Genomic DNA, 23,317 nt, shown 5'->3' with positions numbered 1-23,317 from the left:
TTCCCAGACTGATATCAGTTTGGTTAACCAGCGACTTGAAGACTAAAATAAAATAAAACAAAACGCTGTATTAATTTAATTGTAGTCTGTATATTGGAAACCTGTTTATCGCTAACAAGTTTACGATTGGTGATACGATACATATCGATATTACGATATATCATATGTGATAAAAACAATACATAACGCTAATCATCCAGTTTAAGTAGACCGTACATTTTATATGTACTATGCTAATGTCATCACCGTAATGGTATATCTTACTACAGTCCATATAATAAAAAAAAAACCCTGTATGTATGTATCGCTAACAAGTCCATGCTACGATAATATCGACATATCTGTGATACAAAACGATACACATCGCTAATCAACCAGTTTAAGTAGATAATTACATAATACATATATGTACCGTAATGCTAATGTCATCACCGTAATGGCGGTGTCATTACCGTAATGATATCTTAGTAAAGTCCATATATTGAAAAAGCCTACATGTATGTATCGAAAACAAGTCCACGATACGATAATATCGATATAAATATGTGTGTAAAGATGTGATACATATCGTCAATTAATCGTTTTAAGTGGATAACTACATTTACCGCTATGCTAATGTCCTTACCGTAATGTCGATTTCACTACCGTAATGCTGATGTTCATTACGGTAATGACCATTACGGTGATGATATATTTATAGAATTATATATTGGGTGTATTGACAGACGAGGCTAGGACCTGTGGCCTGACAGACAAGCCTCGTGTTATGAATGCACACACATGTACAGAACCCACGAATCAACATGGTGGCAGCGTCGTGGACGATGATTTGTTAAAATCTAGGTGGTATTCCGCTACTGATTGACTCTGATTTACTGTATTTTGTCGCCCTGTTAGGTGATAACGTTCGTCATGGACTCTCCGAGTCGCGCCCCTGCTCCGGCTAGGGCCCCAACCCAAGTCAATAACGCATACAGTACCTCGTTACGTCTGCCCCCACAGCTCGATATAACTTCAGGAAATGTATCCGAGAATTTCAAACGCTGGAAGCGTGAAGTTGAGATATATTTAGCTGCATCGGGTGCAGGTGAACGTAACCAGCGAATTCAAACAGCAATCATATTGAATTGCGCGGGATCACATGTTTTAGAGATCTATGACCAGATCACGTGGGAAGAGGAAGGGGACAAGGACGACCCCAATAAAGTATTGCAAGCTCTTGAGAAATATTGCAATCCCCGCGACAACGAGGTATTAGAATCACATAGGTTTTGGAACCTACCCTATCAAGAACCTTTTGATAAATTCCTGACTGAAATGAAAACCAGGGTGTCTGCATGTAACTTCCAGGAAAAAGAGAGAATGATGCGCGATAAAATAGTGTTCACAGTAACAGGAAAGTTACAGGAACTCTTGTTGAGGGAAGATAAACTCACCCTTGAGAAAGCTGTCAAGGTTTGTAGGGCATTTGAACAATCAAATAAGCAAGTAAGAGAACTTCGTGACACTAACCCCACATCGAGAGTGAACAAAGTCGCTAGTAACTATAACCAGAAACCAAACTCGAAGGGGAGGAAACCGTTCGTGAAACCTCAAAGTCAACAGAAACCCTCGAGACCGTCGCGTACCAATACCAGTTCTAGTAAAGGACCTGAATGTACTTTTTGTGGTTATCAGCATGCTCGACAAAAGGAGAAATGCCCAGCATGGGGTGCTACCTGTGATTTTTGTAAAGGACGAAACCATTTCAAAGCAAAATGTAAGAAGGTACACGCAGTGTCACTCGCAAATGAGGACACATGTCTTGATGATGAAGATGGAGCATGGCTCATGGCAGTTGATTCCGGCAAACAACGAATACATGCGTCTTTGACTGTAAATGACAATTCTGTGAAATTTCAGCTTGACAGTGCTGCTGATGTTAATACTATTTGTCAAAAACATGTGAGGAAGCCCCAAGTAACGCCCACAAAAGTGAAGTTAAATATGTGGAACAAGACTAACTTGGAACCTCTTGGGCAGTGTACCCTCAAGGTCACAAACCCCCGTACTAGCGTTGAATCCAGTGTGACTTTCATTGTTGTACCTAACGGACTCACCAACCTATTAGGTCTGAAGACTATTCAGGAACTTGGTTTTGTAACCATTAATGATGACTGTGTTCAATTCTTTAAGAGACTGTTCAAATATTTTAGTTGTGATCATAGTAGGACTGTCAAGTTAAACAGTTCATGGTGAATCATTCAGTTATTGGTTAAAGTTCATGTTAGAGACTGTTGCAATTTATTTTGTTTGTTTCAAAGTAATATGTGATTTTGAGCAATTGTGTTCAGACTCCTACAAAAGTAATGCTCATAAGATCTGTATGAAAATCTCAGTTCACTTTTATAGAGAGTTAAAAATGTTTGGTAGTCAGGTCTAGGAAAAGTACTATTTTGAAATACTTTCAAAATTATTGGAGAAGAAGGGATGTTAATGATATATGCGTTCCGCATTGTCGGATTTGTAAATTAATACAACCGATTCTGTAATTTGTATTACCCGCTTCCCATGATGCTTTGTGTATTAAATATGGCTGCCTGACAGACAAGCCTCGTGTTATGAATGCACACACATGTACAGAACCCACGAATCAACACTTACGAATCAATGTTTCTTCTTTCACCGCCATAGCAGCATGCTCGCCATGTCCTTTAGAAAAGAGCGCCGCGTTGAACTTTATAGACCAGTGAAGAACTACATCCCAAGGGAAATAACTCTTGTGTTTTTAACACGTTTCGATGGTATTACGGTAGTGACAAGTTTTTTAGGGACAGTTATATTCTTGTCATTACATACAATATGTGACAATATGAATGTCTACTAATGTTTGTAATATACAGCATGTGTATTGAAGATATCAAAGTGACTAAGAAAGAAGATTTAAAACACTTATTATTTTGATAAATATGTGGTTTAATTAGGAAAGTCGGCCGAGGGACACGTATGTTTTGAGGATATTATGAGATGACTAAAAGGATATTTTAATTTTCTGAATAATCTTCAACCAAGGAAGTATACTAATAGTTTAACCTACTATCTAATATGTACGCAACATATTAAAAAAGAACAATATCATGATTTCTTTTCTTTTATGCATGTATTATACCAAGGGACACAAATTTCTGAAAAAATCTGGAATGGCCCGGATACGTTTAAATATGATGATGGGCGATTCCAGTAATACATTTTAATGAACTTCTTTCGATTATCTTTATAGAATGGACATATTAAAACAAAATGAAACTCGTCCTCTACCTGGTTTTGGTCACAATTACGGCAGATTCTATTCGCCCTTGGAATATTGCGATACCTACCTTCTTCTACATAGAGCTGTTGAGATGACAGTCGTAATTTCGAAATAAATTTAAGATGTATATCTGGAATAGACTTTGTTAAATAAAATTGTAACGTATAGCTATCAATAAGGAATTTATACAAAAAGCATTTTGACGACATTTCAACAAATTCATTTTTAGCTTGAATAAAATTATCTATCAGAGGCTGCTTAAAACAATGTAAAAACATCCTTTCATTATCGACATAATGAGTAAACCAAACATCACCGAAACCTAGTAACCAGATAACAGTAATAGATATCTGACTTGACAACGTCAATTACAGTTTCTGTGATTGCAATCATACATTTCGTCATAAATTGACTCTAGAACACAATTATCAGATTTAATTAATTTCAATCAATATTTAATAATGCGACATTGTCTGGTTATATGTAGAGGCAGGCATCCTAATTCAGTATAAACCATAAACGATGGCGTACTCTTCTAAACATCAGAGACCTATATACTAAAATAATGTAGGTCTCTGTTAACATAAAATATTCCTTTTAAAAAATCAACATGTACTTTCTCTACAGATTCCACGGCATTAAAACCCCATGTTTCGCAACCGTAATTAGGAACAGAGGATACATAAACATCAAAAACATTCAGTTTAGATTCTACATTTTCGACCTTGTTCAGCGATTGTTGATTGCGTTTTTGTAAATTTCCCATTTAAGCCAAACAGTACACCAAGATACATAAATGTAGGTTAATTTATCAACAATTTCTATTTCAGTCTCACTTACACGTAATTTTCCGCCATTTCGGAATACATTTTTTTTTCTCAGTATGAAGAGTCTAACTTTTTACTGCAAACCGGAAGTAGATTATGAAAAGAGGACAGTGTCATCTGCATACATTAGAATGAACAAAGAGATATCTCTTAAGAATAAAGCGTCACAGGAGGTGTTAATAAACTCATTTTCTAAATCATTCACATACATGGAGTAAAGGAAGGGAGATAACCCCTCCCCTTGCATCAAGCCTTGTAAGGTTGAAAACAATGCAGACAGTTCAGATTTGTACCTAACACATGACTTTAACCCGTCATATAAAGATCTCAAAGTATTGTAAACTCAGGGCTTCTTACGAAGTGATTACGGTAATCACACCTGGCCGTTTATGCCCAGAGCTACTGGGAGGACAAATCAAATCAAATACACCATGCTGGCTTCGATTTCCAAACAGGTTTTGCTGGTGAGGTACTGCATTGGGTATTTTAGGAAACTGAAAACCGTTGTTACGTAAGATTCCGTTAAATTTGTTATACTGTACCCGCAATGGACTCCAGGTTACCTTGCATTTTTACAATCTAAGGACATACTATCTGTGTATTTCACCTATACGTACATTGCCCAATATTAGCAAATCCAATGCAAAATGGAAAATATATTTCCTTTAAAAAAAAATCCGGAGCCATTTCTGGAACTAGCATCATAACAAAAATGTTAAAAAAAAACAAAACAAGTTAATTGTTTATTAATTTGTCTGAAGGTACTGCTAGCAATATTTTACCTGAGTATTGATTATAAACACCAAAAAAATCATCCACACATGTACCTACCCCCTCTGAAGTGGTCTGTTACACTGAAAGTTATAATCTAAAATGTATTTTTAGAATTCAAGTATAGGAGTACCTTTCTAAATGTCATATGGCTATCCATAGAAAAGTATAATTTCGTACCTGTTACCTGTTTTGAGATAGTTTTTTTTAAGTTTCTACTTATTCTCGCTGTAAACGAACCAACCAGTTTGGTTTATTAGGAAGAGTTGGTAGGCCTTTTTGAATACAAGAGTGTTCCATTTTCAAAAGAAACCCGGGTAAAACCATAGCTAATCTCGCAAACACCCTAGTGTGTGTACAAACTATTTCAATAGCAAGTTATATTTAATGGAAGTCTGGTCATGAAGAGCTGGTAGGCCTTTGTGTTTCAGAAGTTTTTTTATTTGACACTCAGATCATATATACGACACATGGGTAACACCAGAATATACACAAACAATTAATATTAGACAATAGATAGCACTGGTATAGTTAACATGGAGACTGAAATGTTTGCATAACAAAATGGTAGAAAAGCGCAGAATCTTTTCAATACTTTCAAATGTGTGGTACAAAATAATTCAGAGTATTTTATAGTATTTGGATACTGCATATAGTATTAGGAATATATTTATTTATTTCAATACGGAAAAAATCACACTAAAAATATAGTGGTATTCATCTCCAATGGATTGTTTATCGCACAGTACACATACACCCCGTATACGTTCTTCCCTAGGAACGTTTTCCCATCTTCTTGTTTCAATTGGAAGACGGTGATTACTTTTACGATATCTTACAAAGGTATCTCTTAAACCTTGAGGTAAAATTAAAAGATAATTCTAAACTTATACAATTTTAAAACATTCTATAACATACACTTTTAACATTATCATGCCATATTTGCGAAAACTGTTTTTTAAGACTATCTAGGATGACACGATGGAAGTTCTTAGAATATTGGCCAGTATTGTTTTGGGTCAGCCATACGTAATTGTAACCGGTTTCATTAAAAATACTTTCTACAAACTCGACCCATTTATGGATATGAGAACCACTATTATGATCAGACAATAATACATTGTACAGACGGTAAGATATCTTGTTTCTATTACCACTCATTAGCCGAAACCAAAAACTAATCATACGACTATTAATGTAGACAATTAGAGGGAAACGTCCTAATTCGCCATATAACATATATAATGGCATATTCCTTTTAATATTAATGATACTACGGACAAAATCCATGTGCACTTGTGAATACAAGAGTGTTCCATTTTCAAAAGAAGCCCATGCAGGTAAAACCATAGCTAATCTCGCAAACACACATACATGTACTACATTTTGTACTGTACTTCAATAGAAAGTAGCATTTACTTGAAGTGTGGTCATCAACCTTAAACGGTGATATCTTAATTCTTATCAAAAGTGAAAATGGATTTAAGAAAAATAAGCGATATCCGGGACGTATACCGTAAAAAATGTTCTAATTGTGCCAGGTTTTGGAGGTGGAGGAAAGCCGGAGTACCCGGAGAAAAACCACCGGCCTACAAGGGGGGTGCTAGTGATAAAGTGTCGGGACATCTTAACCACTCGGTTCTGCTCAACTCATCTTTATCACAGGGGCCTGAGAATTTGTTACAGTCTGACGTGTATTTGGAGCTTCCCTAGTGTGGATCACAGGGACCTGAGAATTTGTTACAGTCTACGTATTTGGACATTCCCTAGTGTTTATCACAGGGACCCGGGAATTTGTTACAGTCTACGTGTATTTGGACCTTCCCTAGTGTGGATCACAGGGACCTGATAATTTGTTACAGTCTACGTATTTGGACATTCCCTAGTGTTTATCACAGGGACCCGGGAATTTGTTACAGTCTACGTGTATTTGGACCTTCCCTAGTGTTTATCACAGGGACATGATAATTTGTTACAGTCTACGTGTATTTGGACATTCCCTAGTGTTTATCACAGGGACCTGAGAATTTGTTACAGTCTACGTGTATTTGGACCTTCCCTAGTGTGTATCACAGGGACCTGAGAATTTGTTACAGTTTAATTGAAGGCTAGATTAACATTCGATAAAATGACAACCCCGGTGTTGATTATAATACATAGTCATTTTGTCTATAGACTGTACGTCTTTTTATTTATTAATATTATTAAATATAATATTTATACACATGTAATCAAAATTTCATCATAATTGTAATTAGTTTATTCAGATTGATGCATTATTTCTTTAAAAAAATTCATTAATGTTTCAAACGAAAATCAATCATATCTATGCAACAAATTATAGGTAGATTATTTCATACTGTGGTTCAATCTACAGTACTATCCGTTGTCGATATTTGAATTAAACTGTACCACCACTCAGCTTGTAATCTGGTTACGTCACTATGAGATATTGGAGAAAGCAGCTGATCAGCTCAACACCTTATAAATCCCTGGCCATACTGCTTGAATTACAAAGTCTTATATTTTTAGCCCACCATCTGATGATGGTGGGCTTTGATGATGGTGAGCTATTCAAATCGCCCTGCGTTCGAGGTCCGTCCGTCCGGCCGTCCGTAAACAATACTTGTTATCGCTATTTCTCAGAGAGTACTAAAGGGAACTTTCTGAAATTTCATATGTATGTTCCGCTTGGTCCGTAGTTATGCATTTTGCATTTTAGGATCAATCGGAAAACAACATGGCCGACAGGCAGCCATCTTGGAATTTGACAATTGAAGTTTGTTATCGCTATTTCTCAGAAAGTACTGAAGGGATCTTTCTGAAATTTCATATGTAGGCTACCCTTGGTCCCTAGTTATGCATATTTCATGTTGGGACCTGTCGGAAAATAACATGGCCGACAGGCAGCCATCTTGGATTTTGATCATTGAAGTTTGTGATCGCCATTTCTTGGAAAGTATACTGAAGGGATTTTTCTGAAATTTCATATGTAGGTTTTCCTTGGTCCCTAGTTATGCATATTTCATTTTGGGACCAGTTGGAAAACATTATGGCCTACAGACAAATTTCATATATAGGTTCCCCCTTGTTTGTAAAGTACTGGAGGGATGTTTCTCAATTTACACAAATTAGTATTATAAGAGGTAGGGAAAAATAGAGAGAAGATCAATCTGACATGGAACCTATAAAGATCATTCAATGGTGGGCGCCAAGATCCCTCTGGGATCTCTTATTTAATTTTTGTCGAGACTCATTTTTATACATTTTTTATTCACCATTTATAGAGTTACCGGCCCCCCTATCAGTGGGAGTGAGGTGGGCAAGTTAAATTTTTGGGGGTTGTTGGTTCAAGGTAACGGACACCGTTACTATTTTCAGAAATACAATTCAACGCTTTAGTGGCTTCAAGTTCAAGTGTAAAGTTTGTTGGTTCAAGGTCAAGGTTACTATTTTTGGAAAATTTTTGTCAGTGATCTGGCTTACTTGAGGGATTTTGATTCCAAATTCAGACACTTATAAATGAACATGATATCTTGAACGAGTTTGACTTTCAGGGTTGTAAATTTTAAGGTCATGGAGAGTCACCATTACTATTTTTTTGAAAATCCTACTTTCATTTTTTTTTTGAAAATCCTACTTTCATTATTTTTTTTGAAAATCCTACTTTCATTTTTTTTTTGAAAATCCTACTTTCTTTTTCTTTTTGAAAATCCTACTTTCATTTATTTCAATTTTAAAAATTATAATATTATATTAAAACCAGTTACAAGCTAATAGACTAAAGTGATGGAGATATTTTAACTATTTGTTTCCATGGTTACAAGAAAATTATGAAAATTCAATTATGACGAGATAATAGATATATAACTTAACAATTTAATAATCAAAACTTTAACACATTTATACTGTATTGTGTTGTTTTATTAGTCAAATTTCAGGATTTTTTCCCCAAATAACAGTAACAATAAAATTTCTCAGTATCTAATACAGTAGTCGAGTGTTCCTTTACTGGGTTATTACCAGTTGTGGTAGTAAATCTGCTGTCCTGAACTGAACCAGTTCTTGTGGATGCATGTTGTTTCAAACGTACCACTTGGATCCAAAATGGAGGAACTGTCATGCAAATGTACTTAAGCGAGACAGGAACTCTCCATTTGAGATGACATTTCATAAATCATACAAGTCTATGTTTGACGGAACTATTTATCAGGTTTTGATTTTACATCCGTTTTGTTGTAAAAAAGGGGAAATAATCGTTTTTCATGTCTGAAGCGAGCAACGACCATCATCTTGGAAACTTGTTGAGATTCAACAGCATTCTATTATACAGTGTATATGATGCCGTACCTACCAGGTATTTGGTACAACTGGTACGAAACCCATTAAAGGAACACACGGTTGGTCTTATGATAGATAATGTCAAAAGCGCAACAACAGACTGTCATATTGTGATGTACAAAATCATTTTCTGGTGGTGGGGATATATGCAGTTCAACAATAATTAAAAATATAACCATATTTAAAACTAATTGTGAAATGTGTAATTTGTTTTACTTATATCATTATCATCCTGATAAAGACAGATTGATATGTACTGATGCAGCATTTAAAACTGATATGTATAATTTGCTTTACATACAGGTATAATTATCATTTTGATAAAGACAGTTTAACATGTATATATACACACATGGGAATGTTTATAGAATTTAAATTTAAGTTTTTCTTTATGTTACATGTAATTGTAATTATTATGACTATGGGTGTTTAACAGCACCTGATGTGCATGTAATTATCATATATATACACAAATGTTATCATTTTTTTTACATGAAGTTGTACAGTAATAGCAACAATTTCATAAAAAAAACCAGGCACATGCCATTATATGTACCATGTAATAACATGTAAGAATGGTGGGAATGTTTGTAATGTACATATTAAAATATAAATCTGATATGTATATTTACATATTGATCCGCTCAGATACACTGTAGATGGTATATTAGATAAATTTGATATGAAAACATTATTAATATGAATGATTAAAAAATGTACTGCTGCAGGCCTGTGTGTTTATAGTGAACAGACATTGGATGTGTTCACCTCGGCCAGAATGGATTAATTGGAGATGTGAAGAATACTAAACGGTTGTCATCATTTTATAATTTCAAATTAGCATGATGTGTAAGAATAAGATCACTGTTAAAATATGTATTCAATTCAATATGATCTTAAGTCTTTATAGACTTCACAAAATCCATCTCCTTTCCAAAATCCATCTCCTTTCCAAAATCCATCTCCTTTCCATTGTAGATGTTTTCTTCTTCATCCTTTCATCCTTAAGATGGCTACATCCAATATTTGAATTGTGAATTGTTATTTGAAAGTCATATGGACTTTCTCCATAGCACCTCTGTACATAAAGAGTATTATTGATTTGATGTCTGGTGGGCTGGCCTACACTGGACGTGTCCATTGCTGAAATTATACAAGATGTTTTATATCATTTATTAACGCTTGGAGTCTGTGACCTTGAGGACATAGGAAGGTCAAACTTCTCTCTATAATTGTCCAGTTCTGAGGTGTGTTCCAAGTGGGTCCTTAAGTCCTCGTCAGCACGCTCCTTAGAATGCATGAGCATCCGAGATGTATGAGTACTGATGCTATCTGAAAAACAGAAATATCAAAAGATACAGAATACACACAACTGCCAGGTAGATGTATATCACCACTCATATTTATTTAATTGTAGCCTTGTGGAGACAAGTCTCATTGAACAACAGTTGCGAGAAGACAACAAAGCTCGCCGAGTAGGTTGATACTGGGATTCTTTTTTTTTAAAGTAGGTCAAAGGTCATGGTCAAGGTCAGCAGATCCACAAATGTAGTACCAATAGAAAGGTCTTATTACAAGGAACACACATATCAAATACTAAGCTGTATCCTGTATTGACACAAGTCTGTTTTATAAAAACTTTAACCTAGCTGTCTACATGTATGGAGGCTAAAGATGCCAAAGGTACAAAGGTATACATGTAGCATGAGCTCTAATAATAATTAATAAATCTTGTAAATTGTTTAAACACTATTGTGAAAGAAGCAAGATGAACAGGCCAGAAATTTGAAAATAAATGAAGAACTAGGCTTGACAAGACAACTGGTAAATGTAATTTTTAGCTCACCTGGCCCAACACATGTATACATCCAGCTCAACTCAAAGAGTACATAAGATCCTGACAGAGAATATGGGGTACAGATATACAAATAACAATGAATATGGGGTACAGATATACAAATAACAGAGAATACGGGATACAGATATACAAACAACAGAGAATACGGGGTACAGATATAGAAACAACAGAGAATATGCAGTACAGATATAGAAACAACAGAGAATATGGGGTACAGATATAGAAACAACAGAGAATATGGGGTACAGATATAGAAACAACAGAGAATATGGGGTACAGATATACAAACAACAGAGAATATGGGGTACAGATATAGAAACAACAGAGAATATGGGGTACAGATATACAAACAACAGAGAATATGGGGTACAGATATAGAAACAACAGAGAATATGGGGTACAGATATACAAACAACAGAGAATATGGGGTACAGATATACAAACAACAGAGAATATGGGGTACAGATATAGAAACAACAGAGAATATGGGGTACAGATATACAAACAACAGAGAATATGGGGTACAGATATAGAAACAACAGAGAATATGGGGTACAGATATAGAAACAACAGAGAATATGGGGTACAGATATACAAACAACAGAGAATATGGGGTACAGATATAGAAACAACAGAGAATATGGGGTACAGATATACAAACAACAGAGAATATGGGGTACAGATATAGAAACAACAGAGAATATGGGGTACAGATATACAAACAACAGAGAATATGGGGTACAGATATAGAAACAACAGAGAATATGGGGTACAGATATAGAAACAACAGAGAATATGGGGTACAGATATACAAACAACAGAGAATATGGGGTACAGATATACAAACAACAGAGAATATGGGGTACAGATATACAAACAACAGAGAATATGGGGTACAGATATACAAACAACAGAGAATATGGGGTACAGATATACAAACAACAGAGAATACGGGGTACAGATATACCAACAACAGAGAATTTGGGGTACAGATAAGCAAACAACAGAGATGAAAAACTTTTGATGTCGTTCTGGACTGTCTAGGCCTCAAACTTGTGATTGACATTACCAAATTATCTGGCTGAAATGGACATGTATTTATAGGTTCTACCTATTTTGACATGATTGTGTCTTTCCCCAAAAATAACAAAAAAGTTTTTATAGCAGAAAGACATCTTCGCTAACCAAAGGTTACTATATGCTAAGCTCCATTTCATGTGAAATGGAGCGTAAGTGAGGAGTAACCCTTGGTTAGCGAAGATGGCAGAAAGAGGACTTGCATTGAGGCCTATCTAAATTACATGTATATGAATTATCTGAAATATATGTTCATCTTTGATTAGACATTCCTTTTGAAAACTAAGATTCAACAGTATTAGGTCTATTTTAGTCCTTTAAGCAAAGGCAGATTAACTGGTCTTTGTACCTCCATCTGTGAAGGAGGGAACAAACACCCCAGTTTCCTCTTCTTCTTCCTCCTCTTCATCACTAGATACAACAAATCCAGCCTCACGCTTCTCTGTCGTCGTCACTTTCTCCTCATCAAGTAACTGTAGATTCTCCAGGTCCTGTACAAGCCTACCTCTGTGATGATAAACATGATAATTTTACCTTTCAAGGTCAGACAAAACCAACAATGTCAAACAGAAAGTTGTGATAGATAAAGGAGGGTTTTTTGACTCACAGAGCCTCCACTATGGAGGAATGTACATACAGCATCATATCACACTGTTTTTGGATGTTGAAAATTGAGTTGCCATAAAAAACTACAAGGGTATCTTTCAAGGCTAATCAGAAAAATCATGATTCTTGACAACCAATACAATGATCAGATCGTAGTCAGTAGGAAATATAACACTGTACATGTGTTTTCTGCTAACATACATGTGCTAGAACAAGAGATCCCAGAGGGATCTTGGCGCCCACCATTGAATGATCTTCATAGGTTCCATGTCAGATTGATCTTTTCTCTACTTTTCCCTTCATTTTACTAATCTGTGCAAATTGAGACATCCCTCCAGTACTTTTCAAACAAGGGAATCCTAGCTATATAAAAAATTTGAGATTTAACAATAATGGCTGTTTGTTTGTCAGGTTGTTTTCAGGACAGACTGGTCCAAAAATGCAATACAAGGGACCAAGGGGAACCTACTTATGAAATTTGAGAAAGATCCCTTCAGTACTTTCTCAGAAATAGCGATAACAAACTTCAACTGTCAAAATCCAAGATGGCTGCCTGTCGGCCATGTTGTTTTCAGATTGGTCTCAAAATGCAGTATGCATAACTAGGCACCAAGGGGAACCTAGATATGAAATTTGAGAAAGATCCCTTCAGTGCTTTCTCAGAAATAGTGATAACAAACTTCAATTGTCAAAATCCAAGATGGCTGCCTGTCGGCCATGTTGTTATCCAATTGGTCTCAAAATGCAATATGCATAACTAGGCACCAAGGGAAACCTACATATGAAATTTGAGAAAGATCCATTCAGTACTTTCTCAGAAATAGCGATAACAAACTTCAATTGTCAAAATCCAAGATGGCTGCCTGTCGGCCATGTTGTTTTCCGATTAGTAACTCTCAAATCGCAATATGCATAACTAGGCACCAAGGGGAACCTTCATATGAAATTTGAGAAAGATCCCTCCAGTTCTTTCTCAGGAATAGCGATAACAAACTTCAACAGTCAAAATCAAAGATGGCTGCCTGTCGGCCATGTTGTTTTCCGATCGGTCCCAAAATGCAATATGCATAACTAGACACCAAGGGGAACCTAGATATGAAATTTCAGGAAGATCCCTTCAGTACTTTCTCAGAAATAGTGATAACAAACTTCAATTGTCAAAATCCAAGATGGCTGCCTGTCGGCCATGTTGTTTTCCGATCGGTCCCAAAATGCAATATGCATAACTAGGCACCAAGGGGAACCTAGATATGAAATTTGAGAAAGATCCCTTCAGTACTTTCTCAGAAATAGTGATAACAAACTTCAATGGTCAAAATCCAAGATGGCTGCCTGTCGGCCATGTTGTTTTCCGATCGGTCCCAAAATGCAATATGCATAACTGGGCACCAAGGGGAACCTACATATGAAATTTGAGAAAGATCCCTCCAGTACTTTCACAGAAATAGCGATAACAAACTTCAACAGTCAAAATCCAAGATGGCTGCCTGTCGGCCATGTTGTTTTCCGATCGGTCCCAAAATGCAATATGCATAACTAGACACCAAGGGGAACCTAGATATGAAATTTCAGGAAGATCCCTTCAGTACTTTCTCAGAAATAGCGATAACAAACTTCAATGGTCAAAATCCAAGATGGCTGCCTGTCGGCCATGTTGTTTTCCGATCGGTCCCAAAATGCAATATGCATAACTAGGCACCAAGGGAACCTACATATGAAATTTGAGAAAGATCCCTTCAGTACTTTCTGAGGATTAGCGATAACAAGAATTGTTTACGGACGGAGGGACGGACGGACGGACGGAGGGACGGACGGACGGACGGACGGACGGACGACGGACCACGGACGCAGGGCGATTTGAATAGCCCACCATCTGATGATGGTGGGCTAAAAAGATAAGGTAGATAGGTGGGCAAGAAAATCTCTTTATTGATACTAATTTAAGGTAATAGGCAAGGAATCTTAGTTTCAATAGTCCTTCCTTAAAATACTGGCCAAAAAAACCATCGGGATAGGCACAAAATTATAGGGTAGAAGTGGAATGACAGATACATTTTAGGCCTAACCATATCAGACCACCGACCTTTCCTAGCTCAGGTATGGACTTAAAGGCCTTTTAATGTAGGTAGAAGATTAAAGGCTAATAGTAATATAAGTCTAAAATAAAACAAGCATTCTGAGATTCAATACATGTCCCCTACCTACCCCCCCCCCCCCCCCCCCCCCCCCCTCCATCCCATTTAAATTAGTAGCAGTGACCTTGCCCCAAAAACCCTGAAACTCAAACTTGATATGTAGCTACTCATACTGAAGTTACATACCAACTTTCACCAACATACCTTGAAGCATGGCTGTAACTATTTTATCATATACATGTACATTAATGATATAAAGCCTAACAAATTTATCATCTGGTGTTCTTATTCTTGTACAGAGCCATGCAATCAGCTCCACTGTAGAGCGGACTCTGTGTAAACCGGACTCTGTGTAAACCGGACTCTGTAAACCGGACTCTGTACAATCCAGATCTTTGTCTAGACTGATCAAATGATTTAATCTACCAAGGAACATTGACTGACAACAGCCATATATAAATTGGCTATTCTTATTTCGAATTGATTTTGGCAAAACTATGATTCAAACAAACCATTATACATTTTTACCTGTAATCTGGTAGTTTGGTACAGGGATTTTCCTTTAAATTCAAAATCATAACGGACTCTGGAAACTCATCTAAAACAGAAAATTAAATATGAATAAGTTTTAAACATAAACCTTTCAAAAAGACAGGAAACAAATTAAGTATGAACAGAGAGTGTTTTACCAAATGTTCCTGGTTAGAATAGACTAACTCTATGTATCGTAGTGTTTTTCAGATCAAATGAATTATACTGGTTGTATACCGCAAGCTTACACATATAGTAGGGCCATATGATGATTTGTTCTATCTGTTTTTCAATCTTTCACATCTTTGTCACTGCCATATTCAGACAGATTTTTACATAACTTTAACATGTTTTTTGTGGTTTGGCATAGTTCAAATATCAGCATGTTTCCCAAACAAAACATAAAAAAAAAAATTAAAAAAAAAATAAAAATTAAAAAAAAATTGCATATATTCAAGCAGAAGCTTAACATATATACTAACCAATTTGAAAATCATGGATGTGGTTGTGAGATAGGTCAAGAAAAAGCAGTTTGTGGAGGTGAGAGAGTCCCTCCACTTGACTTATCTGATTATCAGCCAGGGTCAGGAATGTGAGATTCTTCAGGCACTCAAGATTCTGTAATACTTGAATCTTATTCTGTTTAACAAAACATGAAAGGTATCACTTTATGGAATACATGTAGCTTATTTTATGATACTATGAAAATCTCAATCACCCTGTGTGGCAAGGGAGATAACTGATGACTTCTGATTTATAGATTATTATACATTGAGTAAATTAACCAATCACAGCCTTTACAGATTTGATATTTATTCCTCAGGGTTGAACAGAAATGTACCTAGCGAGATTTGAAACTCTTTGACAGACACATTTTAGTACATTGTAAATGATAATTTATAAATACACTGTCAGTAGCATAATATTAAGCTGGTAATTACATGAAACATGTTTGTATATGATAGAAGTTGTATGACACAACCAACATGATACGGGTATTCAAGAGTGTGATGTTTCCATGACTACATCAGAGAATATACATTAGTCTGATGAAGGCGACAGTGTAGTCATTGAACCGTCACACTTTTGAATATCATATTGGTTGTGTTATATAACTTATCATCATTACATTACCAACCTGAAGAAAATGTTCCAGAATATACGAAACACATTTACCTTCTGTAAGTAGACATTGGTCACTTTGTCCCCCAATAACTCCAGGTTGTCTATCTGACCAATGTTTTCTCTGTCAAGTCGGAGGTGTGTGATTTTGTTGAGAGCTTGTACTCTATGAAACCCAAACGTAACAAGTTACCAACATACATCGATGTATAAATAGGAAATACTACCAACTGTCCCATCAATAAAAATGTAACCTCCTTCAATGTTCTACCAGTATATAAGGCTACTGTACGTATCCTAGGTTACACGTACCAGTCCTATCTCAGTCTAAGTAAACTAGTCAAGCTAAGGATTTACAAATCACAACAAGAGGTAGAAATAACACAAGAGACAAAAATACTGGAGTCGATCATTACTTGCAAAATTACTCACTCACAGTTCATGACGTATGTAAATATAATATATTTTTATAAATGATAATTTTTGGATAATTAGAATGTTGTCATAGTTAGCATATTCTTTTAAGATACAAGGAAGAAGAACAATGGCCACATTATATTATGATTAAACTCTTGAGACGAATATTTAAAAATGTGCCGCTGACATTGAACATGAGTAAAGAAAGCTAACTTGAAAACAATTGTCATTAATGATAAATATCATTTAAGATTACATTTCCTCCTGGCTTTTGTGTTGGGCATCATTGATGTGTCTCTTCTGTATCAGATGTAGAGACAATCTCACTGGTTTTATCTCGGTAAGTTTGACATCCACTACAAAAAGAAAGTACCTTTTAACTCACAGTGACCAATTTATTTAAGAATCTCATTTTCACCAAGCACTGTATCTGTGATGACAAGCAAGCGTATACATGTATATTCTGTCTGATTGCTGAAACATGCACATTTGTTAAGAATGCGTATCAACTGGGCAGCATAAAAATCAACTCAATATTATCCAGAGATTATACATTTAAGGTGTCTTAACATTTTTAAGCAAAGAAATTAACATAAGTATAACAGTTGAATATCAATGAAATTAACAAATGTAAAAGTAGAGAGAATATATATGCATGTGTAGCTAGCTATGTCAGCTTGAATTTACCTCTAGCCTCGTACATTGTATCTCTGTAAGGATGTTCGGAGGGCAGAGTTTTTTCATTACTCAAACCACAGGTACTTGTAGATATGCAGGAGTGTGAGTTTTCATTTAATATGGTGAATAAGAAGAGAATAAACAATTGTGAAAGAACAGGGAAAAACATATTCCTGCCGAGTGCCCTGACAGGAATCAAACCATGTCTGTCAGCTGAGTGACAGAGACTGTATTTAACACTATATGCATAAACCACACCGACCCGTTCCTTTTACACAATTTTATATCAATCAGATGCTTAATTTTAAAAGTTTATCAAATCAATGGCCTTCAAAAACCACTAAGTTGTTTGTTAGTTTCCTAAAATTAAAACAGAATTAAGCATATCATTTCTTTAAATCGATTTATTCTCTTACTATATTACCCTATTTAATGAAAAATCACACTCTCATCCTCACAGTACTGTGGTTCGTACATAAGAATGCTTTGACCACAGAGGTTCATTACAAATTTAAATGATGGCATATATGAGATTGTTTACAACTCATCTAATAAGAGCGCAGCTCATCGCGCCCGATATTTCAAATCAATTCTATACCCCTTCAACTTTGAAATCGTGTCCCGCGGGAAAAGTCTTGCGCTTCCAGTAGAGGCAGCCATGTTTGAAATCTCGTTCCCTACACGACGAGATCTGAATGATTTCTCCCTCGTCGAAACAAATAACTGAAAGTTAGTTCAAATTACTTCATTATTGAAATACCCACACGACCCATGTCAAAGGTCTGATTCATTTAAAAGTTACCATTTCTGTTTTTCTTTTGACTGACGAGGTAAATGTATATTGCGAATTTGATTGGCTTGAGATATTTCATTGGTAACCTAAATCGGAACCCTCCCAGTTTCGGTGCTGATCAAATTGGATGCGAGAGTAGAATAAGAGGTTTTTTGCTGCATATGTGCGTTACATAGAACAGTTTTTATTTGTATTTTCATTAGATAACAGCATTGTAACCACAACTTTCCAGGTTACAACCGAAAACCCTAAAATATTATCGAGTTGAACACCCCATTCGGAATGGTGCTGTATTGTCGTCAAGCGTGACGTCATCAGAATTTAACGTCAAAGATCATGCCACTGATTCCCGCGCTTTCTCAGCGCATATATTTTAAGAGTTTTTTCGTCGTCCAGATTTCTATGAAATATGTGATATTTTAGGGGAAACGAATGACTTCTCTATTTTCAAAGTGGGTATAGACTGTATTAACTGCAGTAGTTGCTGCTTTTTTTATCATAAAATTTCATCAAAACTTGTATTATATTAATAAAATTTCATAATTTGTCCAATATGCACTCACTTCAGATTAAAAACCTGGATGTTTATAATATATCTCAAATAATAGTCTTAGCGAGTGATTTTGCTTCTTGTTACTTCAACCACGGTCTTTCATGTAGTATACATACTAATATATGTCCATGCTTTAATAAAAACAAAACCAAAACCTAACACATGCATAAAATAAAAGATAATATAGATATACGTCGCAAGTTTTAATTGCAACGAGTTTATTGATACAATTGCCTTCTAGATTTCTTTAGCTCAGTCTGCAAAACGGCTGTCCAGTAAAGCCGGGGGTAGCGGGTTCGATCACGGTGGAGGCACACTACTTGTTTTTCTGTTACATCGGTTAACCACTCTAAGTGTAAGCTATATGGAAATGGGAGGCTTCGTTGGGGATAAAACTTGGATTAATGTGTGTTCAGGGCGAAAACGTTTGAAAAGTGAGGAATAGTGAGGCAGGTTACTGGTTGGTTACTACATTGGCATTCAGAAGAATTAGAGGAGATATGATAGAACTGTACAAAATAATGATAAAGAAATATGTTTTAATGGTATCATTTTATGGAAGGATGCTACTGAACGCAACAGTACCAGAGGACATACCAAAAAAATATTCCCTAGACTATCCACAAATACGCTAAGAAAAAACTACTTTTGAAACAGAACAGTGTCAATCTGGAATGAATTGCCAGAACAGGTTATATCAGCATTAAATGTAAACTCCTTCAAAAACAAGCTAGACGATCACTGGAAAAACCAAGAACTTTTCTTTAATTACAAAGCATCAATTAAATCATAAACAATGTACAGTAGACCGGACAGAAGTACTATATCAATCTCATGTATTATTTTGAGTCTGGTATAGAGGACTTTTAAAGTCCTGAACCAGAAATAAACTTATCTTATCTTATCTTAGGTAAATAGTGTACATAGTGATTTCAAGTGGAGGAATTTCCCTTTAGTTCAGTCGGTAGAGCGGCGGACCAGTAAGCAGATGGTCGCGGGTTCAATTCCTTGTGAAGGCACTAAATTCGCTTTCCTGTTATATATATCATGAAAATCATAATGTACTGTCTGCCCTTTTACGTTGTTAGTAGCATATGAAATGTGGCAGTAGAATACTGATGCCATTATTCAGTGCACATGTCATCACGGACGGGATATGATATGTACGATCATTTGGAATCCGACAATGCAAAGTAAAGACAATGAAAGTCACATCAGGACATACAATAAGAATTTCAGCTGATATATGTAAAGATGTATAGATGTACAGATGTAATACATAGTTTATGTTACAATGTGTTTACATGTTTAGATTTAGATTTTTTTCAATAGGGGGTTATAATCACCTATTATATTTTGGCCTAGTTTGAAACATATTTTGTGTGTCATTCTTTTAAGTTACCTATCCCCCCCCCCCCCCCCCCTCCCAAAAAAATAAGTCTGAAAATGTGGCAGTATATACATGTACATGTTCATAAACTGTAATGATTAACGGTGAGCGATTACTGTCATAGCTGCGCTCTTCTAAGGCTTTGTCTTCATTCATATTATACCAAAATTGTAACAAAACCTCCGTGCTTTGTTAGAACTGTTTAAGTCCCAATCTACCTATTTAAGACAAAGTGTAAGACTTTCATGAACACATCTGTATTAAACGGAGTAGAAGACCATATGAAGGACGTATAAGTGATGCATGCGTGCATAAGTCTATAATTACCCGATTCGTTTTCTTCTTCCTGCTCCATCGCCAATTTCGAATTTCTGAAGCAATTTGTTGTGGTTGGAGACCACCCTGAATTCAACGCTTGATACTCCACCTTTTTTTCTCCGTTCAATTCAAACACGACATAGACCACGAAGTGACAACTAATTTCCAACGGAGATGTTATTTCCGGATACTGATAAGTGTTTCTATGCTGGAACAAGCAATTCTTATGTCACTGAAATAATCTTTAATAAATTAAAAATCACAAAATATCTATAGAAAAAATCACGAATCATTAATTTACTGCGGCATAATATAATAAACATATTAAATACTGTAGATTCTACTGCAGTGTTGCAAAACCCAACAAAACTCTGAACTCGCTTTTGCTTTAATATATCACATTTGTACATTACCCTTATTACTTGTAAAAATATATTTAAGGTGCTGTATATAGGTTTACTATCAGACTTTCCTGGGAGACTTAGAAAATTACGCTCGGTAGACTAACATTGTAGTCGTAAATCTACAACTGATTCGTTTTTGGCTCTAAGGATCACTCAAATGTTTGAAAGACAAGTGGCATTTATACGTACTTTAAGGTTCTGTTTGACAATGCTGAAGAAGATTCCTCCGACCGGAGATGGTCTGATGGTAGGTCTGCCAAACCTCGCAATCCTGTGTAAATTTGTGTTATCTTCTTCTCAAGTGTCATATGCATGAGCAATTGTAAGATGTTAAGAAACTGCCTTCGGCCGTGTCAAATATTGTGAGAGGTGATGACACCGTGCTCAGGGTTAGTAAACAGGTCACCAGGGTTACTTCTAGGACCCACGGCCACGGTTAATACATAGTATATATATATGTACGGGGGCACCAGGAACTCTGGATATATAGTCAGATCTGACCACATTTATATATGGCAAATAATGAGTGACGAATCTTGTGAATTGGTGAAAGATTGTTGTCAAAGGATACAATTTCCGCTCTACTATAACTAAGGGTATTACGAAGAGAGTTAAAATTCATCGTCACAATTTTTGGTACTCGCACATCCTTTTAGCCTTAATTTCGATACTTAAACGGAAAGTTTCAATACATCATTTTAAATACACCACATATATCTCGCCTGTTTCCATCACAAAAGCTACACTTATAGTGCACATCATCCTTTCTTGCACAAATTACAAAAACTCCATTCTTCAAGTATAATGCACCTGGGGCCGATCATCTTCAAAAGGGATGCTTATGTACATGTAGCGGAACTGGACTGGGTCGATCATCTGCGACCATGCAGGTAGCTCAGTGGTAGAGTGTCCGTATAGAGTTCAGATGGTCCCGGGATTCAAACCGCGGTCTGGCTGCTACATTTTCTCCTTCTGCTGTTACACTTATAATTATCTAGATCTGCAGATGATACAACAATGCCATATTGGATTGACTCACTATAGGTTTTTAATGAATACAGAGTGAACATGGATACTGAATAATTGTGATAATGAAATTCCTCAAATATGACTTACCATTGGTTCTGATGACGAATACCTTCTAGTCGAAACATGTAAACAACGTTAAGTGAAGGAATAAATTTCTGGAAGAAACTCCCATGTTGGGATCACTCCTCCTTACTCATTACCTGGATTTTTACGTGAGACCTCTGGTATTTTTTAGGATCCACGGCTGTTTTATCAGGATCAGTACCAAACTTAACTTATAAGGACGTTGTGTAGGATATGTATTATTTATGTTATCCGTTGAACCTCATAGTACAGTGTATATATGTCATGTCTCTGCCAGGGAATTTTTATGGCAGATATTTCAAGTTCATAAATATACTTTCAGAGAGAAAAAACAATTCTGGTAAAATGAATCTTTTATGAATGCTTTAGAGACATTTTACATACCTTTATTATTAGAGGGGAATATATGAACTGTTTTACATTTTTATGGAGTAGCATGTCTTCTTGCTGGTTTATTAAGGCCATTGTGAATTGCTCCCGAGCAGGTAACTGCAGGTACATTCTGAACTTCAATTATTATCAAAATGATCCAAATCTGTATATTTTATGTTACAGCTGTCTATAGTGCTGCATGCTACACACAGACAGATATAAACAAGATGACAATGGCGGGGGGTTTCTGTGAGGTTGACTTTGATGACCTCCAGTTCTTTGAGAAATGTGGAGGTGGTACCTTTGGCAGTGTGTACAGGGCTCTGTGGAAGTCACAGGACATGGTTGTAGCTGTTAAGAAGCTATTGGCCCTGGATAAAGAGGTGAGGTGGTATTCTTTTTCAAATTGTTCCTCTCAGGAATCTTTTGTTGTGTTCTGAAATTACCATGTAAGATAAACATATCTTCTTTATTGAAACGTTCTTCGAGTTTAGTGAGGAACAGTGAAACCTTATTGTTGTGGCGCTACATTTCAAAATGGTTTGGCTGTACATCTAATGAGGTGTATGGATGAATTGTTAAGGAAGAAAAGGAAAAGTGACCTTGGTGTTTGATATTGGCAAGGCACTGCCAAGTGTAAATTATATAAAAGTTTTACTGTATTGTAAAAGATTCATTTGATTCTCTGTTCAAGATTTTGTATTCATCTATAGTCAATAGTC

The 23,317-nt window shown here is 35.9% G+C and overlaps 3 protein-coding genes across 5 annotated transcripts in view; 2 read left to right on the top strand and 1 right to left on the bottom strand.

Annotated features, from left to right (window-relative positions):
• Positions 1-912: 912 nt before the first annotated feature.
• Positions 913-2,238, top strand: LOC117344108. Its single transcript, XM_033906755.1, has one exon. The coding sequence runs from the start codon at positions 913-915 to the stop codon at positions 2,236-2,238; it is 1,326 nt and encodes a 441-aa protein (XP_033762646.1).
• Positions 2,239-8,795: 6,557 nt separating this feature from the next.
• LOC117343913 (leucine-rich repeat-containing protein 46-like) lies at positions 8,796-21,138 on the bottom strand. 3 transcript variants are annotated; one of them, XM_033906471.1, is made up of 9 exons: positions 21,120-21,138; positions 20,716-20,914; positions 17,231-17,330; positions 16,612-16,723; positions 15,918-16,074; positions 15,433-15,502; positions 12,513-12,670; positions 10,191-10,560; positions 8,796-10,154 (listed from the first exon to the last, which is right to left on the bottom strand). In XM_033906471.1, exons 2-8 carry the CDS (start codon positions 20,741-20,743, stop codon positions 10,397-10,399), a joined length of 789 nt encoding a protein of 262 aa, XP_033762362.1. In that variant the 5' UTR covers positions 20,744-20,914; positions 21,120-21,138; the 3' UTR covers positions 8,796-10,154; positions 10,191-10,396. The 3 variants fall into 3 exon arrangements, with proteins under 3 accessions (XP_033762362.1, XP_033762361.1, XP_033762363.1); XM_033906470.1 differs by lacking the exon at positions 21,120-21,138 and having other exon boundaries at positions 20,716-20,933; XM_033906472.1 differs by lacking the exons at positions 8,796-10,154; positions 21,120-21,138 and having other exon boundaries at positions 10,169-10,560; positions 20,716-20,933.
• Positions 21,139-21,316: 178 nt separating this feature from the next.
• The window catches only part of LOC117343744 (mitogen-activated protein kinase kinase kinase 20-like), an 86,931-nt gene continuing 84,930 nt past the window's right edge, over positions 21,317-23,317 (top strand). Inside the window, exons 1-2 of the mRNA XM_033906223.1 lie at positions 21,317-21,357; positions 22,779-22,978. Of these exons, the coding sequence (XP_033762114.1) occupies positions 22,823-22,978 (156 nt within the window). The 5' untranslated portion in view covers positions 21,317-21,357; positions 22,779-22,822. The remainder of the gene's footprint in view (positions 21,358-22,778; positions 22,979-23,317) is intronic.

This window comes from Pecten maximus, chromosome 15, assembly GCF_902652985.1.
Source record: "Pecten maximus chromosome 15, xPecMax1.1, whole genome shotgun sequence".
In the NCBI taxonomy this organism is placed as follows: Eukaryota; Metazoa; Mollusca; class Bivalvia; order Pectinida; family Pectinidae; genus Pecten; species Pecten maximus.
Note: the sequence above shows the minus strand (reverse complement) of the source record. Positions and strands in the feature narration are given on the sequence as shown.